Source organism: Gobio gobio, assembly GCF_949357685.1.
Source record: "Gobio gobio genome assembly, chromosome: 2".
Lineage (NCBI taxonomy): Eukaryota > Metazoa > Chordata > Actinopteri > Cypriniformes > Gobionidae > Gobio > Gobio gobio.
Window position 1 is genome coordinate 40,630,918 of NC_137098.1, and position 23,531 is coordinate 40,654,448.

Sequence of the window (23,531 nt, forward strand, 5' to 3'; positions counted from 1 at the left end):
AGAGAGAGAGAGAGAGAGAGAGAGAGAGAGAGAGCGCGAGCAGCTGCTGCAGTCAGACGGGAACATGCGTCGGTAGTGCCCATCGGTGTAAGACTGTGAGGGGAGAATCTCATTCCATTTCAAGTGATTCGCATGAGTCACGAATGGATCCTATTTTAACTCCCGGAAAGAAACTTTTTTTACTCTATTTATTATTCTTTATCTTAATATATCAAGGTAAGTAGCATGACGATGGACTGGTGTGGTCACTTATGCTCTGATATATATCTGATATATATATTGATTATTATTTTAAAGACCAAATTAAATTTAGATTTGACTAAAAAAGTGTATGCCTATATTATTATTGTTGAAGAAACCAGGAAAAAAATTTCTCTGGCAGTGAAGGGAGAACTAGCTATAATATAATGCTAATGCGTAAATTCCTTATCTAAATAGGGATATATCAAAGTCTGTAGCATATTGGTCTTAATAATTTTTTTATAAAAAAATATTTCCTATATAGGCCTATAATTCACATTTCTGATGGCTAATTCATAGTTTCCAAACGTTTGATTAAATTGTTTGATATTGAAAAGTGTTACACGGACTGACAAAAAAAAATCATAAACGTTGAAAAGTTCTGCACTAATGTGATAATTTGTTTCTTTTTAGCACATCTCACGTGGGGCACTGACAGTCTGAATTTAACACAACAGCATGATTTTGAAAAGTAAGTATTACGATTCACATTTATGTGCTTATCCGATTTGCGTGCTGTATTTTTTATTTTCATTTTTTCATTATTTATTTAGCCATATGATGTATTTATTGTAACGGGGAAAACGTTTGTATTACAATCTACTTCAATTGACATGATGATGCTAAACATTCTGCACATTTTGAGCATCTTAAAACTTTGACATCCCGACTCGTGACTTAACTCGCGCTAATTTTACGCATGTTTGATGAAATCGCCCGAAAGGTCTTCAGGGCTGTAATAGTTGTGAAACAGGCCTGTGAAAACGCCTGTGAGTCTCTGGCTTTTCTGTCGAACACAAGTGCTGATTAGCTGTGTGTGAGGAACAAACCGCTCCTTGTTCTCTGTGTGTCCCAGCAGCAGCGAAAGCAGCAGGATAATGCTGGAGAAATGGGATCCCGCTTCCCAAACGGAGCAGGTAGGAGAGCTGAAGCGATGCATTGAGAGAGCGCACAGGAAACCTGCGCTAAATGCAGTGCCATGAGGTTAAATGCATAACATTACAGAAAACAAGGTGTTTGCAAAAGATGTGTTTTCTTGATCTACGATAAAAGCGAGGTTGTCGAACAAGCTGTGGTGAGAATAGCCTATAGGCTACCTGATTTAATTAGGATCTAAAGGAAAGGGGAATATTTAAAATTTCGATGAGGTTTAAATGATAAAATTAAGGAATTTAAAACGTTAAGCTGTTAAGCTAAGATGATTGTTTCTCATTGAATTTTTCATTAACCTACTGTTTTTTAGTAGCCAACCATTCACCAACATGTGTTTAATAATGGAAAAAGGGAAAGAGGTTGCGGATTATATCAGGGTTCTTGTATGAAAACTCGTTCGACTGAAGAGGTCACCATAGCAACATCACGCTTTCTCGAGCAGTTTGAGTCTGACAAAACATAAATACTGCGTCATATTTTTATTATACATTTACATTTAGGCTAATATAAAATTTAATGTTTTTGGTTTGTTTGTTTTAAATGTACTTATTTGGCAAGTGTTCAATTGTGTCAGGTGCGCGCGAAAGCAGGCGCACTATGAACGAGACAGGCTGCGGGCAGAAAAATTCCTCGCAACTTTTCTTTTAAAAGAAGTTGACCCCCCTGAAATTCATTGTTTAATTCTCACACTGAAAACGCATCCCCCAGTGCTGGCTTTGTGGAGGTCTTTGGGACAAAAGTCGTCATTTCGGAGGCAGTAAAGCGGTTTCAGGTGTCCGCTGGGCGCTCAGGATTGGTAAAGCTGGAGCGGCTGTTCCCCAGAGCCGCTATTCACTGAGACACACTGGCCCCGTTCATTATGTCAGAATACATCTCCCTTACAGCCTCGTAAGCTACATGAAATTATTGAACTCTCAGATATCAGGTGTGATGGGGAGAAGCGGGCAGAATAGAGCCGGTTTCGGTCAGATAAGAAAATGATTTAGTTCTGAAGTGAAGTGATCGCTGATCGCTCTCTATCCCCTCCTGCGGTAATAATAAACTCTTATCCATGTTATGCGCAGCACATTCTTCCAGTTTCTGTACAAGCGGACGATGATTTATTAGATTAGGACTTTGAGTGGAATTTCAGATCTGCACTGCGGGGTCCTGCTTCCATTCTCCTGATACATTTCATCTGGGAGGTCTTCATTAATCCGAAAATGAATGTAGTTGCAGGACAGAATTTAGGTTTAATTAGTCAAATAATTAAAACGACCTGCTAGAGTTACATTAGCTCAATATTAATGTGCTTGTATAGCCTAAAAAAATGTATTTGTATAATAACCTCAAATGTTAAGAGTTCTGTGACTTTTCTGAATTCTTTCAATGCCAATGACTTCTTGGTGGATTGAAAGACAAAGTAGGGGCCATCCTACATATTAAAATAAAAAAAGTAGGCTATATAATAATTATATACCTGATTGTTTCATTTTAAGCATGACGTGCATATGTTACAATATTAATGTGCTTACATATTTTTATGTACATTCCAATAATCATTTTTTATGTTACATTTTTAAATGTAATCAATTCATTTGAATGTGGTATTAACTAAACGTCTTAACTTCAGCTGGTTGACATCAACTAAATATTGAATGTTTGTTTAAGCCTTTTTTCTACCCATTAGTTCAAAATCAAACAATAATTGGCAAACTCCCTAGAGTCTATCCCTTTAGACCTGCTAGGGGTCACAGAACCCCTGTTACACAAACTATGTGTTAACTTCAATCATTTTATTCTCCAAAGAGATCCTTAGAAAGCAACACATCGTCAGCAGAGCGAACAGAAGCACAGAAGCCATCACCCCGCAGAGCCACCGGTAAGACCTGAGCTGAATGTTACCATACTTTAGGAGTCCTCTCTTTACGCAGGTTTTCGGAACTGTTTGTTAATGTGTGCCAATGTGGATGCATCGGAATGTGCTTGTGTTACTAACTTTATTTGTTTATTGCATTTAGGAATAATTGTAAACTATTATAACACGTTAATAATTACAGTGTGTGCAAGTTTGTGATGCATAAACCTTATTTTTGTTATGCGAAACTGCAAACAATAAGTTTTATGCTCATTTGAAATGTGAGAACGGGACTGCCCCCTCTTTCAGTGGACATCTGTTCAACAGGCTGATGAGTGTCATCATTACACACAAGAGCTGGATTCATCTTAATGCTTCAATGACCCCTTCAGTTACCAGATATCAAACACATGCTTAAACGCACCGAAACACACACTATTTTAATGTGCTTTATTTGTGCCGTGCAGGTGAGTGTACATCTCCTTGTCTGAATGGGGGTTGGTGCGTCCATCCAGACTCCTGTAACTGCACTTTATACCAGGCCACCGGAACACACTGCCAGACCGGTACTGTACTGTGCAACACACAGCACATTAAGATTCCTCTCTTAGTTTCGGCATGGCAAATAATAAATCAAATGATTCAGTCCCCAACCTAGGCTTTGAGCGAGAGATGACGTGCCGCTCGTGGGGACAATACAACTATGAAACCTTTGATGGACTTTATTACTACTTCCCTGGAAAATGCAGCTACACGTTACTGAGAGACTGTGAAGACAGCACTCGGTCAAGTGTACATATACAGGTGATCTCTTATGATGTTTATAAATACTAGTTTACTGCAGCATACGTTTGATGTTCTGATGTTCATAGTGGTAGAAAATATGTCCTTTACCAGATGGTGATTTATTGCCTTTTTTGCCAAAAGACCTCAATTAGCTTCGGATTGGCTCGTTTGAGCAGGCTACTGTTCTCTGCTTTGCATCAGAGATGCCACATATGTGTGTGTGTGTGTGTGTGTACTGCACAGCTCTTGCCTGAGGAAGATATTTATTGGCATTCATAGAGAAAGTGATCTCATTATTATGGTCATTTATGCCCATTACAGTTTAATACAGTAATTACAGCCAGGGTCAAAACAGAATTGGCTTTGTTCTCCCAGACTCACTGATGGGAATCCAGAGAGGGTGAGTTAACTCAGCCAGGAGTTTCTTTAGGCCATTAGCTTAAGTGCCAATATCATTTATCAATGAATTGAAAGGATGGCTGACAGTAATGCAGAACTTAAGCAGGATTGGCCCGGCTGCTCTGGATAAGTAGACTCCGCTCTTTGATGATGTAGAGGAAGCTTCTTAAGAGCTGCACAGTGTATTTGCAGACTCTTTATTTTAGTGGTTTACTTCCGCTTTATTTTAGTGTTGGAATTCTTTTGAACCTAAAATATAGGTTCTTTTTTTTTTTTTTTCTGCATGAAAAGTCTGCATGAAACGGAAGTTGCAATAGTCTTCTCTTCCCTATTGTGATGTACATCTAAACGCCTTCTCAAACAAACAAGAAAAAATGTAGGGCTGGACTTGATTTTGTCCATCAGGAATTGAATGAATCGTTGGATCATTGTGGTTTTCTATTGCTGTGATCTCATGTGAGTGACAGGATGTCCCGCCTAGAAGAGAAGTTGTTGAAAGGGGAGGGAAAGTGATTTTGATTAAACATTATAAGGGTACATTAAGTTATAAAAAAATAAAAATATGTGCACGGATAAATCATTTATAATAAACGCTGCAATATTCCATAAAAAAGTAAGAATAGTCATGGTGACTTAAATACAGCAAGATTCTATATCATGCTTCATTACTAATTATTGATCTACAGGTGCATAATGACCCAGAATGCAGTTCTTTCCCATACTCCTGCACACGTTCAATCAGCCTCTTCCTGCCGTGGGAGGGGGAGATTAGGTTACAGAACTTCAGTGTTACTTTCAAGGGTCAAAGGTAATGAACATTCACATTCAACCACACACTAGTCACTTAACCTCAACCTGACCTATATGATATCTCATGGATTCTTTTAAAGGAGCTGTTCGGTGATGTGATTTAAGTGTGTGTAGTATCAACTGTAGTTGAAATCCTCTCTCTGTAGTGTGCAGCTGCCCCATCACATCCACGATGTTGAGTTGGAGCGAATCTCTGACTACATAGTAGTGTCACAGCCACAGGGTTTCACGCTAGCCTGGCAGGGATTCACTGGCTCTGTGTACATCAAGATGAGTCCTGAATTTGTAGGACACACCTGTGGACTGTGTGGCAATTTCAATGCTGACACTCAGGATGACCTAAGGACCAGCTATGGCAAGTTTCACTCAATTTGTTTCAGATTGTGGCATTTGAATTAAAACTGTGTGATGGAAAAGGAAAACAAACAATAATAGATCATAGATTTATTTGACAATATAAAAAACAGCGAGTTATTTGAATAGTATGAAATGTATCATGACAGAGATTGCACAGAAAGTACAGGCCCTTTTTAATAAATTAGTTCTATGTTCTTTCATATTATGCCTGTCAATACCAGTGAAATACACTATTACATTCTGTATAGTAATTCAAATTCAATCATAAACAGTTTTCTCTCAACTGACAGTCAGACAAGTAATATTTAATGAAGCTTAGGGTAGTTGAAATGAAATACTTATAGGAAGTTAAAATGTTCTGTGGTGTGATATGCTGTATTGCATATAAAACTATTTTAAACTGCATTTTTATGTGCATAATTATACATTCTTTCATAGTTAGTATGCATGTAGTTTTAGATAATATTTGTACTTTTAAAAAATGATTTGTCACACCACAGGATCATTTAAAATTGAGAAGTTAAAGCAGAAATATAATAAAATAAAATTAGTGGAAAACTATATACTTTCCCCTTACACACATTTTAAAATCTTGATGTTGATTTTAAAAAAGTGCATGAACACATAATGCATTACCTACTCATATGCATTTATCATTGTTTGTTCCAGGTGTTTTCACACAGGATTTGTCCATGTTTGGAAACAGCTGGGCAGAGGAGGATCCACAGCTGGCCAGATGTCATATCGTTCCATCTCTCTACCCCTCACCATGTGCTATGCAGGATCATCATGTCTTATTGGTACTAAAAACACACACACACACACTCATGTTGTGTTTTCATGTTTTATGGGGACTTTCCATAGATATGATTTTTAAACTGTTCAAACTGTATATTCTATCCCCTTACACTAACTCTACCCCTAAACCTGCCTATCACAGAAAACTTTCTGCATATTTATATTTTCAAAAAAAAAAAAAAAGTTCCCACAAGGTCAAGGATTTTTGATGTTGCAGTCTTTGTGGGGTAACTTAGTGTTTACCTGAGCCAGCCAGCCACACACACACACACACACACACACACACACACACACACACACACACACACACACACACACACACACACACACACACACACACACACACACACACACACACACACACACATATATATATACTACATGTATGTATATTCTGGTCGCACAACAACAATATTCTGGTCCCGCAATTCACCTGGTTAATAAAGACTCTGGTTCTTCACTGCAGAAAGTGGAGGAAGTTTGTGCCATGCTACTGAAGGAACCATTCCAGTCTTGCCATGAGTTTGTCAGTCCATATTCATACATGGCCAGTTGCTCCAATGACCTCTGTCTGTAAGTACTGACATAAAACTGAACCACTGACATTACCATACCAATTGAAAAGCTATTAATCTGCATTGCAAAGCTACTAACATAACTTTCCAAGGTGCTATCCTAAACATACTCATGCTGTTGCTGCTATTGCACTTTATAAATGTTGAGTGTGTATAATAGTTTTATCTGGTGCAGGTCTGGTCCCAATGGTGATGTGGTGTGCCAGGTGTTTACAGAGTATGCAAGAGCATGTGCCCATGCTGAACATCCGCTGCATAACTGGAGAACACACTTTCCTGTTTGCAGTAAGTTACTTGCAATTGCACAAATGTTGCTCAGATATTTGAGTTTATTTCGTAAAGGTGTTAAATGTATATTTGTTAAAACATATATTTCAGACTGACTTAATGAGTATTCAGATGTGAAATAGCCAAATACACACGTTTGACCACATATATGTGCCAAGTTGCTGCATTGCCTGACAACTTTAAAGTTTATCTTAGTGAACTATTGGTGTATGAATTGTTTATTCTAATCATTCTTAACTATAAAATACGGTTCAAAAATTGGAGTTGGTAAGATTTGTATAAAATGTTTTATGAGTTAAATGTGTTAAAAAGTCTCTTATGCTAATAAATGTATATTTAATATATTTTTATTAATAATATATTATTATGTTTTAAAACATAATTTATTTCTGTGATGGCAAAGCTGGATTTTTTTCAGCCATTTCGCCAGTCTTCAGTGTCACATGATCCTTCAGAAATCAGTCTAATATGCTGATTTGGTGCTCAAGTAACATTTCCTCATATTATCAATATTTCAGCTAGTATTCAGTGTTATAAAGAACAGCATTTACTTGATATATTTTGTGAAAAAGTAAACGTAAAAAAAGTAAATGTGAAATAGTAAATGTCTTTACTGTCACTTTTAATCAATTTAACACACCCTTGCTGAATAAAAGTATTATTTTCTTTGGAAAAAATTTTTTCCTGACCCCAAACTTTTGAATGGTAGTGTAAATAAATAATTGTAACTGTTTATTTAATATGTGACAATTTATTGAAATGTGTTACAGTAATTTTACCACAGTTGTAGGCATGACGTTAAGTTGTAAAATCACTCTATTGCACATCCTCATGTGCTTTATTGCTTTATTTCACCTGTAGATGTCATTATGTTTTAGATTATGTAGATGTTTAGCCATTTGATAATTCAAGTGTTTTTTTGTTTAGTTTTTTGCCGTGAGATACATATTGTGAGAGAATCTGTTGTTCTTGGTTATAGATGTTGATTGCCCTGGCGAGCTCCTTTTCAGAGAGTGTATTACCTGCTGTCCCATGCACTGCAAGATTGAACACATGTGTATAGACAGCAAGCTACAGTGTTTGGATGGCTGCTACTGCCCTGATGGTAGTAACACTAAATGAACTAAACACATGCTTTATGTATATACATGTTCATTCATGAATGTTTGAAGACAATAAAATCATTTTACTGTCTCTAGATTTGATCTACGAGGATGGGGTGTGTGTTAAGGCATCAGATTGTCCATGTGAGCACCACGGTATGCTGTACCCCTCCGGACATGTCATACAGGAAGACTGCAACAACTGGTCAGACACTAAATTATCTTATGCACTGCATACTTGAATGCATGAAGAAATATTAATGCTTGTGTTTGTGTGGTACTGAACGTACAGTATGTATCCATATTTGTTCCTGCATCTTTTTTAGCACATGTGTTGGGGGCATGTGGAACTGCACAGAGCACAACTGCCCAGGTGTTTATCTATTTTTAATTGACTTTTTTCATATTTACTGTACCCTCATAGTGTATTTATTTTCACATTTCATTCATTCATCTCTTTCTAAACCACATTTTCTTAATTCATTGTTTCTGAATGTATCTCATTACCATTTAATTATCTTGCAATTCCAGAGATTTTATTAATTTAGCCAAATATGATTCCCCCTTCCTCATATATTGATGAATGACCTTATTCTAGAGGAAATACTTCTCTTTAACAACTAATTAAAACACTTCACTTTGATAAGCTGCACATAATGATATATGGAGGAAGGATTCTGTCATAGCATAAACCCTACAGTAATAGTTTGGCGTCAGTAAGAATCACTTATTAATTTGAAAATTAAACTTTTTTTTAAGCAGCACAATTCTGACCCTGTACCACAAAACCAAAAGTCATAAGGGTAAATTTTTTGAAATTATAAATTTCAATAAATAAGCTTTCCATTGATGTATGGTTTAGGATAGGACAATATTTGGCCCAGATACAACTATTTGAAAATCTGGAATCTGAGGATGCAAAAGAATCTAAATATTGAGAAAATCGCCTTTAAAGTCTTTAGCAATGCTTATTACTAATAATAATAATTTTTTAAATATATACTTACAGTAGGAAATTTACAAAATATCTTCATGGAACATGATCTTTAATAATAATTATTTTGCTGATTGCGGATTTTGCTGAGTAATGATGCTGAAAATTCAGCTTTACCATCACAGGAATAAATTACATTTAAAATAATTAATTAATTTATTTTAATTTTAATAATATATCATAATATTACAGTTTCTTACTGTATTTTTGATCAAATAAATGCCTTCTTGGTGAGCATAAAAAAAATCGTATCAACCCCAAACTTTTAAAGGGTAATGTACCTTATTTTTAATTTTTTATAACAGGGGAGTGCTCTGTGACAGGAGACATGTTCTTCCAGTCGTTTGATGGCCGTGTTTACACATTTCCTGCTACATGCCAGTACGTTTTAGCCAAGAGCAGAAACTCGGGCAGGTTCACTGTGACCATTCAGAATGCACCCTGTGGAGCCGTAAGTCCCTCTGCACTTTCATGCTATCCGCACCAACACAAACCTCAAGTATTAGCACACAAAAGAGAAAAGACTTAAGGCATGCCAGATGTAGCATGCCAAACCTTTATTCATCACGTTCCAGAATTGCTCTAGTGTGGTGATCTAAAGAGTAATCTGGTGGCTGCAGCACAGCTTCAGTTGACAGACTTAAGATTGCAGATTCTAGATTTGTGTGATTAGTCAAGCTATTGGCATTTAAGCAGTTATAGTTGCTGTACTTGTTAGTCTGTTAGTTAAATTAGTCACTAGATTTGGCACAAATAATTGCACAGCTTTTCTTTCGGCTAAAGTTTCGTTTTTTGGGTTGAGATGAAACAAAGTCTTAGATGAGCTTGTGTCGTGATTAGACCCTGTTTAACTTCGACAGATAAAACATGAAACGATACAAAACATGAAGAGTTTCTCCCCCTCAAAGCCTTCCTTTCCTGAAGCCCAGACCTGCTGATGCTAATACTCAACACACACAGAGCAGTCTGGTGTATGGTGTCACTGTCTGGACTCTGAACAAGCTATTCTGCTTATCTGAGCCTCTGAATGACAGAGCCAGAGACTTTGTAGTTGCTGAGAGAGAGAGAGAGAAGAGAGAGCGAGAGATGTATTTCAGTAAAGCGACTGCTGAAAGATCCCCACATAGGCACCTTTGGTAGCATCCATCATTTCCTTGAATGGAGCGATTCAGAGTCAGAGTGGTTTATCTCCTGTGAACAGCTCTCAGTAATTCATTCACGAGCATAAATGCTTAATTCCTAAACAACATGATTACTGAATTAGTCATAATTGTAACTGATGATCTGATAGGTTTGTTTCCCTGTGCTGTCATTCATCCATTGTGTTTGATACCGTAGTTCTATAGCTGCTGATATAATGTGTGCCGGTATGGGACGTTCTGATTTTGTTTTGCTTTATGTCTGCAGAATTTGGATGGTGCTTGTATTCAGTCAGTCAACCTGGTGCTGGATGAGGATCCACGTACTGAGATCACAATGAGCCACAGTGGAGAGGTTTTTATGGCCAGCCAGTTCAGGATCTCTTTGCCGTATTCAGATGGTAATGTACTACAGCTGCTAATGAGATGGATGTGCGTTGGCATGGAAATGTGCTATAACACAAAAATGTACCAATAAATACTACCATGGGTTTTCCGAGGATAAAATTCATAAAGTACATGCATTTGTCTTAATATTACCTTGTGATACCATGCCTGTACCATGGTATTGAACTCTTATATTAGTAGATGGATATTTTTATGAGTTTAAAATGTGTGTCTGTGTTTGTTATTCATTGTTCTTCATATGTTTAATATACTGATGTCTTTTCAGATGTCTTTCAGATCCAGGAGCTGTCATCCATGTTTGTTCAGGTGAAGTCATCGCAGGGTCTGCGGCTGCAGTATAACTGGAGGGAGTTCAGGCTGTACCTGCAGTTGGAAGAGCAGTGGAGAGATGATACTGTGGGGCTCTGCGGGACCTTTAACGGCAACATTCAGGATGACTTCCTGTGGGTTTCACTCTACTTTCTACTTTCTTTCCCTGTCTTGTTTTTGCTCATATTTAACTTATTCTCCAACTTTTCTCAAATTTTGTTTATGCGTTACTCTAGTGCACCCTCTGGCATGATTGAAAGTACGCCATTCTTGTTTGGAAATGCATGGCGTGTGTCTTCAGCATGTGTGCCACGGCCCAGCTTACCTCAATTTGATCCTTGTGACACACACCAGCAAGCAGGTGACACATTCATCTTGTTATGCATAACCTAGCGCCTTTTCAGGCTGCTTGGCTTGAATGTCTTTCTGTGTGATTTCAGCCTCTTATGCAGTGGAGAAGTGTGACGTGCTGACGCAAGAGGTGTTTTCTGCCTGTCATGAGTATGTGAGTCCGGTGGGTTTTCAGCTACAGTGTCGTGGAGACGTCTGCAAATGTGGAGCACAGTGCCTGTGCTCCATCCTCGCTCACTACGCTCGCACCTGCAGGAGACACGGTGTCATCATTGACTTCCGCTCACACCTGCCTGAGTGTGGTGAGTCTTACACATACACACACATATATATATATATATATATATATATATATATATATATATATATATATATATATATATATATATATATATAGTGACCACAGTATGTATATATATATATATATATATATATATATATATATATATATATATATATATATATATATATATATATATATATACATACATACACTACCATTCGCAAGTTTTGGGTCAGTTTTTCTTTAGTTGAACATTTCTTATGCTCACCAAGGCTGCATTTATTTGATTAAAAAACTGTATTGCAATGAAATATTAGTACAATTTACAATATCTGTTTAAATTTATTTTAAAATATAATTTATTTCTGTGATCAAAGCTGAATCTTCAGCATCATTACTCCAGTCTTAAGTGTCACATGATCCCTAGGAAATCATTCTAATATGCTGATTTGGTGCTTATTATCAATGTTATTTTTATTATTACCTTATTAATATTATATTTTTTATCTTATTATTATAAACCGTTACAGTTAACAGTTGTGCTGCATTCAAAATTCCAAAATTAATTTACTTGAAATAGATTTCGTGTAAAAATGTAACGTTTGGATCAATCAATCGGTCACTTTTGATCAATTTAATGAAAAAATGAAAAAAAGATCACTCCAAACTTTTAAATGGTAGTATACATGAGCTTCAGTAATCACTAGCGCATGCACATTTCTGTTGTGCATCTGAATAAAATGTTTTTGTGTCTGGCCTGTGTGTAAATGTTTTTGCAGCTGTCTTGTGTCCGTCTACTATGGAGTATGGAGTCTGCGTGTCTTCATGTCAGCGCCGCTGCCTGTTTCTGTCTCTCCCACAGCCGTGTGGAGATGAGTGTGAGGAGGGTTGTGTGTGCCCAGAAGGAACATTCTTCAACATGCATACACACACCTGTGTGCCACGGTAAAAGTTAAAATATAGTCGTATGAAATACTTTATGATATTTTATAGTGCTTTTTTGGGAGCTTGACAGATAGTCACTATATATATATATATTTTTTTTATTAATATAATAGAGCTAATGTCAAGTCTTGAACTAAAGCAAGAGACAGCAAGCTTGTTTACTTTTTATAAAGTTATTGTTTTGGCCTTTTTTGGATAGCGCAGTGTAGAGGAGACAGGAAGCAATGGGATCGGTAAAGGACCTCAAGCCAGGACTCAAACTTGGGTCGCCCAAAGCGCTACTGCGGTTTGGGCATGTCCACAAGGCTATGGCTTCGACAAGCTTGTTTGCCTAAAAACTAACTCAAGTTAAAGGCATTATATGACCTTATGAAATTAATAAATATGCCAAATTGTTTAACTCAATTTATTCCTCATTTTTTAAACATTAGCTTTGTAACTCTGACCTAGATTTAGTTTTTTAGTGTGTGTGTGAGAGTAAAGTTATTTGCAGTCCTCGTCCAAAAGGCTGTAAAATGTTATGGGCCCAACAACCTCAGGAGTTGTATAATGCTTTTAGCCTCCTCACCCTCACATGGGTTCACTTCCCTTAAATGTCCCGTGTCCCACTGCCACATACTCAGTGTGTACTAGAGTTACAGCACTCACGCTGGCAGAGGCTGAGAGAAAGTCAGGGATGTGATAGAGAAGGCTTCTTTCTCTACTACTGACTCAACTGCCGCTCTTAGGCCTTATAGGCCTTTAGTCTCTCACCTCTAACCCAGCTACTATACTAGATTAACTCTTTTAAACAGCTCAGAGATTTTATTGGCTTAAGGTATGCAAGGTGAATCATCATTATGTTCATCCTCACTCATTAAGCATTCAATGTCTTGTGATTGGCTGTGCTGTGTCATGCAGCATTGTCACTTTTGAGAATGTTAGGTTAGGACACTGTGTTAGTTAAAGGTAAGGTAGGCATTTTTCGAGCTAGCTTTGAAAGCACAAGATCCCACCCTCAATTCAGAGCATCTCCAAAGCACGTCTCCTCCAAAACACATGAACGCGTACAGCAGGGAGAAAAGCATTGCGAGAGACGGCGGTGAACTACCTCATGCCTCAAAGCACATAACATTACAATAATAACAAACAAAATCAACTTAAAGAGCACTGACCTGAACCACCTGACTGTTGCAGATTTATTTAGGCGTTGATAGTGTTGCCATTGAAATGCATATATTCGTGTGATGAACCGCTCCAAGTATAACGTCACAGGTTTCCACAGCAATTATGGCATGAACGTAGCATAAGCTTGTTATTTTGCGAGCAGGTTGCGCGGAGATATGGAAATACATTGTATTGTTGTCGTCGGAAAAAGGGCAATGATTGGACGAACATTGTATGGTCCTACACCTTCCACAGACACTATGTATATATATATATATATATATATATATATATATATATATATATATATATATATATATATATATATATATATATATATATATATATATATATAAAATAAATATAATATGAATAAAAATATAATATAAATAAATTAGGGCTGTCAAAAGATTAATCCCGATTAATTGCATCCAAAATAAAAGTTTATGTTTACATAATATATGTGTGTACTGTTTATAATTATTATTTATATGTAAATACACACACAAGCATGTATATATTTAAGAAAATTTTACATTTAGAACATTTATATATGAAATATTTATATATATATTTTTATAAATTAAATATTTATATAAATTATATAAATGTATATACAGTAAATACATGCAAATATTTCTTAAATATATACATGAATGTGTGTGTATTTATATATACATAATAATTATACAGAGTACACACAAATATATTATGTAAACACAAACTTTTATTTTGGAATGCGATTAATCGCGAATAATCTTTTGACAGCCCTAATATAAATACATTTAGATCACTTAATTTAGTTATTGCTATCAGGATGTAAAGAGCCTTTCATCTTTAAAAAAAAATGTCTGGAACAAATCACCTACCCTGCCTTTAACAAAATTGTCTAGAATTTCAGTTCAGTTTTTTTCTTGCATATGATATTACATATTGGTTCTGAGTCAAATACTTTTAATATATTGTGGTACAGGAGTGAGTGTCCATGCAGTTTTCTCGGTGCTGACTACTCTCCTGGAGATGTGATCATGACATCATCAGGTGTACAGTAAGATTGCCTTATTCATTCATATTAAACATCACCATTATGTCCAGCTTTCCATTTTATCACATTCCTAATAAAAAGTAGTATTTTTGTCAGGGCATAATGTATCTCTGTATATCACAGCAGCCCAGCAGAATACAATCACTGCCTCACATTAGTTAAAATCTTTTTTAACATCAACAGAATTTGCCAAGATGGAAAACTCGTTTCCCAGAGCTCAATTATTGGTGAGTGTTGTATTTCAGCATCCTGATGTCGTTTACCTGTGTAAAAGTCTTTGAATGTCTGCAGTGTTTGCAGTTTGTTTGAATTTGCATATCTACAGTGCTGGAGTTCAGTGTGTGTTCTTTTTCTCTTCTCTCTCAGATACCCTGTGCCCACCAGGGCAGTTTTATGAGGACTGCGGGAACAGAGTAGACGGCCCTTCAGCCAGTAAAGGTTTAGCCTGTGAACAGACCTGTGAGTCGTATTTGCTGAACCTCACCTGCTCCATTCATGAGCCGTGCGTGCCTGGCTGCGTTTGTCCCGCAGGGTGAGTGGAGTCTATATTCATATACCAGTGGCAACTGGAGTTTTGCAGTATTCACAGATGGCAGTAGGCAAAAGACAAGATTATAAACGCTAAACTGAATGTGTTACGACAGACTTATGAATCTGTTTGCAAAATTTAGATTTAAAACGCTGTCAGTCACATGCACTACCATTCAAAACTTTGGGATCAGTTTATATTCATCAAAGAATCCTGAAAAAATGTATCACAGTTTCCATAAAAATATTAAACAGCATGACTGTTTTCAGCAATAAAAAATACTAAATGTTTTGAGGGACAAGTTAAGTTTACAGTTTATGTCAGGTTTAGGTTTAACCGGGGTTAGGTGCTTTTACATACATGTTATTCACCTATCATTTTCCTCGGATTTTAGGAATATGTTATGGGTAGGGTTAGGTTAAAGGGTAGGGATGGTGTTAAGACTACATTATCGGACAGGAATGTTGTTCCTGGATCAACATATGTTAAGGAACATGTCTTGGCTAATTCATGTTGACCTACTATCTGCAATGGACAACCTTATTTCAGTAGGACACTTGCTTCAGTGTCCATTGAATCCTATGCACATATTCATAATGATAAATACATGATGATAAATATGTACAAATTTAATACATGCTATATGTGCTTTTGATGGAATATTATTTGAAGGCACACCAGTTTACCAATGGCGTTATGGTACCATGTCAAAAAAACATGGGACTATCGTGGTACTTTTTGTAAGTGAGGCTGCTATTGTGGAATTCACTACTCGGCTGTTTTAGGGTCTGTTTACACCTTGTCCTTTGTGTAAATGCCCTCCAAAACGCTTTCAAGACTGATTTAAATCCGATCACTCAGACCACTTCAGCAGGTGGTCTAGGACACATTCCAGAAGAAACTGGACAAGTGTAAATTCATCTGGTTGTGGAAACCACATATGTAAATTTAACTCCCAAAATGTTTTACTCCTCCCAAAATGTTACAAAATAAACGTGTAAGGGCGTGTTATAAAGCTTTATGACATGATACGACCAGATATCACAGCGCTACTGCAACGCACATCACCGCAGATGAGTAGCTGAGTACGAACGCCACAAATGAAACGACACAGCTCAACACACAATAATCTGAGACTAAATGATCTTACAAGTGCTCTCTTTCCTGTTGCTTTCTTTGATCTTGAAATTAGCTGATGCTAAATAAAATTAAGCAGATATCTGTTGCTTTCTTTGACATGAACTGTATTAAATTGGCTTATAGCACAGGAATTGAAGATCAGATTTATATTCGTTTTGTGGAGACACATTTATGTGGCCAAGTGTAAATGGAACCATTTGAACAAATCAGATCGCTATCCAATCAGTAAAAACACATAAAGTGACCAGGTGTAGTCTTTTCTTGAACTAGATGTTTCTGGCAGAATGTGAGCTTTACTGAGTTCTAATGTGATTCCTTTTTGTGTCAACTATTCAATGTCTTCCAATTTATTTTTAGCCTATTTAAACACTTTTACAGACACTGAGGACTCTTTAAATGAGTGTGTTTATTCCTCATCTGTTTTTGGTATTATATTTGTATATATTTAAAGGTTAGATGTTTCCGTGTTTGTGTGCGATGTGGAGGATTTAGTAGGTGAATGGCTGTATGTGTACGTGTGTGATGAGGCAGTGATCCATGGCTAAGCTTAGTGGGTGGAATCGCCTGAGTAGCGTCAGGAACTGCTCATTTCCATTACACATGCATACACTGGAATTTTGAGCTAATCTTGCTCAAATAGTGTTCTGAATCAAATTCCATTCAAAAATTTAATCAAACATCTTTTCACTGGCAGATGTAGAGCGTTGACATACCAAGTAATGTAGATTTGCGGAAGCACACAAACCCCCCAGGCGCACTTTCACGGACTGATGACATTTTGCTCTACATGTTGAGGTCTCACTCGGATGGTGTCTGCCGGAGCAGGTGATGATGTCGATACAGATCAGTTAAAGGGTCTCCACTGACTCAGTGGGAACCTTTGCTGCGGTCTACAGCAGGTGAAAAGAGTTCTTTGTAGCTCAACTTCACTTCCCCTTCTTTTTTTCCCCTTCACGTCACGTTCCCACTAAAGGGGCCTCAGAGAGCACGACTCTTGCTCTATAGATGGATTTTTGTCATCTGATACATTTAATGCCAGTGTCTACACAAGCAAACTGAGGTTAAGTGCCATATCACAAGCTTAACTTCCTAAAGCCATCCTAAGCCATAACAGCATGATAAGACCTCGTCTCAGTTATCCTCTTACCAACACCACAACCTGCAACAGAGAGTGGGAATATGCCTGTTCTGTTCTGTTTTTTTTTTTTATATATATATATATCTTATTTGTGAAAGATTTTTGATCTGTGTGATCTTAAAGGGGTGATGAATTGAGAAATCAACTTTCCTTTGAGCCTTTGATATATAAAAGTTAATCGTGATATAAGAATATCCTGTAAGTTTCAGAGCTGAAAACGTCCTTGTTAGTCAAAGAAAAGCTTTTATTGACAAAAGGCCCAGAAAACGAGAGATCTCAGAATATGTCGACCACTGGCCTCAAGCCCGCCCACCAACTCATGGAGCTAAACGGGTCTTGCTACCGAGCAATAAACATGCCGGTTCCAGCTCACATGCGTAAGACATTGCGCGTTTGTTCGCTTCATTTCACCGCAGAATCGATTGTAAACAAGATACAGGTCGAGACTGGATTTGCAGACACATTGAGATTAAAACACAATGCTGTGCCTTCTATATTGGATCCGACAGGAGCGGTGCAACACACTTATGTGAGTAAAACATGTTTTTTTATATGTGTTAGTATTGCATTGTTACAGATTGTTTGATATCTATTGATTACATACCTTAGCACGCTGTCACAGGCTGGAGAAGGTGTTATTGTTTCATTCGTGATCAGACTTGGACTTGTAACGCCAGTGCTCGCAAAGCCCAACGTCCCGGGGCTATGTGTTTTTCAGACGGGCTACCAAAACGTATCATCGGCCTGCCGACGGGCTATCTTAAATAGTGAAATAACATTCCTTTCTTGCGCGCGCGTGTGTGTGTACGGTTTGCGGTTATATTCACTGATTGGGCCAGCCAAGTAATACAAAAATAACATTACAATCCATCGCGGGTGGATGAAAGATGAATCATTGTGTTTGTTTGATAAATATATTTTTCGAGCCCTGTGAGCGTTTCTCCAGACGCTTTCAAAACAATTTCCACATGTACTGAGGGGAGCAGAAGCTCATTAAATATGCAAATCTTTGGTCAATCCTAGCCGTGGGCGTTTACTTCCAAGTCTTCAGTGTGGCACGCCAATCAAAACCGAGCATTTTTCAGAGAGCCTCAAAACCAAAGCAGAAAATAACCTATTACTTATTCATTATGATGTTTTCGAATGTAAAAACCACACGAACGTCATAAGTTGTCCTCTGACAACAGTATAAAAAATAAAAAGAGCCAGTTCCTGACCCCTTTATAGGGGGCTAACCCAAAAATGAAAATTCTGTCATCATTTACTCACCCTCAAGGTCATGGGCCACATTAACTTCTATAGTTAAAAAAAAAAACTATGAAAGTCAATGGGACCCATTAACTGTTTGGTTACAGACATTCAAAAATATCTTCTTTTGTGTTCAGCATAAGAAAGAAATCCATACATGTTTGGAGGTACTTGAGGGTGAGTAAATAATGATAGAAGTTTCATTTTTGGGTGAACTATACCTGAGCTCACATTTTGTTCACGACACACATTTGATTTGTTTTTTGCAGAAAGAAGTTTCTGCTGAACACTTTCTTCTAAATATTGTGTTAAATGGATTCCATTATTATGGATTCATTTATTAAAAAAATATATAACAGTTCTCAAAATTCTCAAAAAATGTATAACAGTTGTTTTTCCTGTTACAGTTTTGATTAAGATTATATATATAGTTTTTGAATATTATTAATATAGATTTTTAGATTTGTTTCTGAAGTTGGGATGAGTATAACACTTGCTTTGTTAATGCTCGCCAATTCTGAATTAAGGCAATTTAATACTCTCAATACAAAGGGAAAAACTCTCATGAACATTCATTAGTCACGTAGTGAAAGGGCTGTGAGGTCACGTATGTATCTGGAGAGCAACTAGAGTCTCCACTGCACACAGAGGGGATGTGATATTTTAGATGGCTGAGTGTGTGTGTGCGCGTGTGATTCACATTCTTCTGACTTATTGACCTTTTAAACAGAAAACAATTACACAAGAGCATCATGGGAAAGAAATATCATGGCTGAGATTCTGTCATGAGTGTTTAATAAATTCCTGCAACTCGATAGTTTGGCATCTGGGCTGGTGTAAATATGTCACAAAGGCCCCTTATGCCACAATGAGAAGTAGTGATGAGATTATTGATAAGTCTGGAAATGACTAGATGTGGCATACGTGTAGTCTAACTTCATTATCGCGGGGCAGTACAATAGCAGCAGGATGTTATCTAGGCGATGTAAATTAGTAAAGGAATGTCCACAACAGGTGTGTAAAAATCAAATTACACTCCAAAAAATATATTTTCCCTCAATATTTTTGTATTGTTTTCCAGTATTAACATCTAAACATTCTTAAATTAAGATTTACTTTGATAAATCTTGAGAAACAAAATGACAAAAAAATCAAAATTAATCAACAAAAAAAAAAATCATTGCATGTCTTATAATAGCTTGAATGTAACTCTACGCCCCTTGCTTCATTTAGTATAAGCTGGCTGTGAATATTCAAATTAGCCCCGCCTCCACTCACTCACTCCAGCTCAGAGATCCACTCGGTCAACTTTACTCTAGTAAACGCTGCTCAATGGCAAGTGGAAATACTGGTTAAATTCAGCCATATATGTTTGAACCAGAAACTGATTCAGAAGAAGTGGAAGAGCTTGTCTACAAGTCAATGTATCAGAGTGGGAATGCGTTTTGTGTATCGTTCTGTACAATGTCGAACACATAATGGTAATTAAAGCCACAATATGTAGTTTTTAGCCACTAGAGGTCGTCTATTCAAAACAAAGGCGTAGCTTGATGACGCTGAGATTGAGCGCGGAATAGCTTCACCTCACAGCCGGTGGAAAAGAATCGGGACAGTACTTGTTCATGGATGAGAATATTAAAGTTACTGTAGTATGAAGCAGAGCAGGGATGAGTGCTGTGGAAGCTGAATGAGGCAGCTGGAGCGATTTCTAATGAGAGATGAGCATGATACACAGCTCAACAGCAGCAGAACTTTTATTATGGCACAGTCACCGCATCCACTTCTTCCAGTCAAGCATAAGTGGGGTAACACAGCGCCGTTTTGTTATATTAGATACATTTGAGTGTGTTGAAAATGATGTTATACCATTACTCTGTGCATTCGCTGCTACTTTCTCTGTGCTATATTGCTAAATGTACATGATTTTTCATATCAACAGAAAAATATACCAGGATAACCTGGCTTCTCTTGAAACTTGTCTGCTTCAGAGAATAGTTAATGATAAAGCCAGAAACACCAGTGGTGTCAAACCGCATTCTTTTTTCACTGCAGTTTTTGGGAGAAAATACTCAGCAATGGTGTTGACTTATGAAATTGCACATGGTTGGTCTTAAAGTATATTAAAAACACCACATAGACATATAAACATTATTTTAAAAAATTAACCACTAGAGGACTTTAAACCTTGCTGTAAGTTACCAATTGACCCCAACAGTGAGGTTTTAAAGGGCACCTATTATGCAAAATCCACTTTTACATGATGTTTGAACATAAATGTGTGTTGACAGTGTGTGTAAACAACCACCCTATAAGGATAAAAATCCACCCAGTATTTTTTTTGTAATCCCCAAAAATCATAAGCAGTGTTCTCAGATTATCTGCAGTGTGACATCAAACTGCAAAGGCCCGCCCGCAAGGTTTGACTGACACTGCCATTTTAACATAGACCTGCCCTGTGAGACCTGTATGCAATCTGCCATGCACAGGAGAGATGTATATGCTACGCCCTCTTGGGGCGGGGATATGCAGCTCACTTACATTTAAAGCAGTACACACCAAAACAGCGCTTTTTAAAGACAGGCCTCAAAATTACATTATCAACACGTTATAATAAATTATCTGTGGGGTATTTTGTGCTGAAACTTCACAGACACATTTTGGGGACACCCAAGACCAATATGACATCTTGTAAAAAGGGGCATAATAGGTGCCCTTTAAAACAATAATACATACTTATTGTTCTGTGTCTCAAGTAACTGTGAACCATTGAATATTTGAACCTATTTAGCATATATTAGCTTAAAAAGAGATAAAGAGATATAGAAGTAATACATTGCTGATTTTCAATCTGCTTTAATACACTTGAAATCAGTGACTGTAAAAGGCAGAATGTAAAGTATTTGATTGTTTGCCTTCTGGAACATTGTCATGAGCCTCTTGACACTCTAGACCTTTTCCAGGGAATTTCCAGCAGCCATACTCTTCCACACACAGACACACACACACATACATAGACAGTCATAGCCTGCCTTATTGAGAGAGCAGTGTCTCACTACAAACCTTATAAATTGTATGTGTGTGTGTGTGTGTGTGTGTGTGTGTGTGTGTGTGTGTGTGTGTGTGTGTGTGTGTGTGTGTGTGTGTGTGTGTGTGTGTGTGTGTGTGTGTGTGTGTGTGTGTGTGTGTGTGTGTGTGTGTGTGTGTGTGTGTGTGTGTGTGTGTGTGTGTGTGTGTGTATGGTTCAGGTATAAAATGTCCTCACAAAAATAGCAATATCTGAAATCCTTTGTGTATTCATTCCGAATCCATTGTGGGGACAATGTTGGTCCCCATGAGGAAAACAATATATAAATCATACTAAGTGATGTTTTTGAAAAATGTAAAAACGTAGAAGATTTTCTGTGATGGGTAGGGCTAGGGTTAGAGGATAGAATATACAGTGTGTGTGTTAGCTGTGTTTGATATGTGAGCTTATGTCCAGGCTGAATTCCTCAGTGCACCTGTTCATGCCCAGAAAATGAGTTTGCTAATTACTGAAGGCAGGACTTTTTTTTTAGTTTTTCCTGTCTATTCTACTTTATATGTCTATTCTACTTTGTAATCTTACACTAAAGTTCTCACTTTAGTTATGTATTTAGTTATGTTAATGACGTCACATGCAGGTGGTAGGGTAATAAATTAAGTGAATTAATTTGAGATTGCAATTAATGTAGTCCATTTAAATCACTTTAACATGCTGTATGTAATTGCCATACACTTTACTCCTCTTTAAATGTGGTTAATTTAGTCAGCAGCTTTCTCCATAAAGTAATTTTTCTGAGGTGCTGCTCTAACAAACTTGGCATCTGAAGATTTGGATTCCCTTGAGTTTGATTCATTTCGACTTCCCTCTTACATCATGCTCTAGGGTTCCCTTACACATACATGTGCATACTTTAAAAACAGTGCTGATTGTTGACATGCTAAAATATGTAAACTGAAATGTATAAACAGTATATTTGAATAGAATGAAAGATATAGAATGTACTGGATGTTAGCTTGCTTATTTTGCTTAAGAGCATGGTCTGTTTATGTCCACATGTCATTCTAACAACTAACAAGAAACTATCAAGAGCTGTAGTTCCAACCTCGTAAGTTTGAGATGCTGTTTGCCAATAAAACTAGGATTTCAGGAACCAGCAAATCATTGAACTATGTTGATAACGACAGAACTTGTGGCCATAGTTGGCTAATGATGCTTTGGTGAATCACATCCCAGATTGTTTACTGGCCACTGAGTGGAAGATTTTCTGTAACTTTAAAGTTTGTTGAAGATGTTTCAGCATAGTCTGACTTCTTCTCACTCTGTTTCTCTCTGTCGATTAAGCTAAGGGTGATGCTAATACCCCTGTCTCTCATGGGAGCAGCAGGTATAGGAGTGGTTTTGTGAGCAGGGGAATTCCTGCACTAATGAGAGGGAATAATTACCCCCTCCTCCATCCCTCAAGCAAAGTGGTTAATGGCAGCGATGCTTATTTACGCAGTAAACAGGTGCACAGCTGGATCAAATAACTGATAAGCTGCTTAAAGACATTCCTGTACTTCAAAATCAGCACATTTTCATTTGTCAAGATGAAAAGAACGAAAGGAAACTACAAGAAAAGAAAGCCATCTTTATGTTTCTGTGCTCTGCTGCAGACCTTTAGCTTGTGTGAATACAGATGTTTTCTGAACAATTGTTTTCTCTCTTA

The 23,531-nt window shown here is 37.2% G+C and overlaps 1 protein-coding gene across 1 annotated transcript in view; it reads left to right on the forward strand.

Moving 5' to 3' along the window:
• Window positions 1-225: 225 nt before the first annotated feature.
• The window catches only part of otog (otogelin), a gene marked incomplete at its 5' end in the record, with an annotated part of 43,364 nt that continues 20,058 nt past the window's right edge, over window positions 226-23,531 (forward strand). Inside the window, 22 exons of the mRNA XM_079803738.1 lie at window positions 226-239; window positions 1,097-1,157; window positions 2,962-3,034; window positions 3,478-3,576; window positions 3,657-3,814; window positions 4,882-5,003; window positions 5,152-5,360; window positions 6,032-6,162; window positions 6,627-6,733; window positions 6,911-7,020; window positions 8,003-8,128; window positions 8,223-8,331; window positions 8,453-8,499; window positions 9,426-9,571; window positions 10,528-10,660; window positions 10,933-11,110; window positions 11,213-11,337; window positions 11,417-11,629; window positions 12,390-12,555; window positions 14,675-14,749; window positions 14,930-14,973; window positions 15,113-15,278. Coding sequence (XP_079659864.1) covers window positions 226-239; window positions 1,097-1,157; window positions 2,962-3,034; window positions 3,478-3,576; window positions 3,657-3,814; window positions 4,882-5,003; window positions 5,152-5,360; window positions 6,032-6,162; window positions 6,627-6,733; window positions 6,911-7,020; window positions 8,003-8,128; window positions 8,223-8,331; window positions 8,453-8,499; window positions 9,426-9,571; window positions 10,528-10,660; window positions 10,933-11,110; window positions 11,213-11,337; window positions 11,417-11,629; window positions 12,390-12,555; window positions 14,675-14,749; window positions 14,930-14,973; window positions 15,113-15,278 — 2,612 coding nt within the window. The remainder of the gene's footprint in view (window positions 240-1,096; window positions 1,158-2,961; window positions 3,035-3,477; window positions 3,577-3,656; window positions 3,815-4,881; window positions 5,004-5,151; window positions 5,361-6,031; window positions 6,163-6,626; window positions 6,734-6,910; window positions 7,021-8,002; window positions 8,129-8,222; window positions 8,332-8,452; window positions 8,500-9,425; window positions 9,572-10,527; window positions 10,661-10,932; window positions 11,111-11,212; window positions 11,338-11,416; window positions 11,630-12,389; window positions 12,556-14,674; window positions 14,750-14,929; window positions 14,974-15,112; window positions 15,279-23,531) is intronic.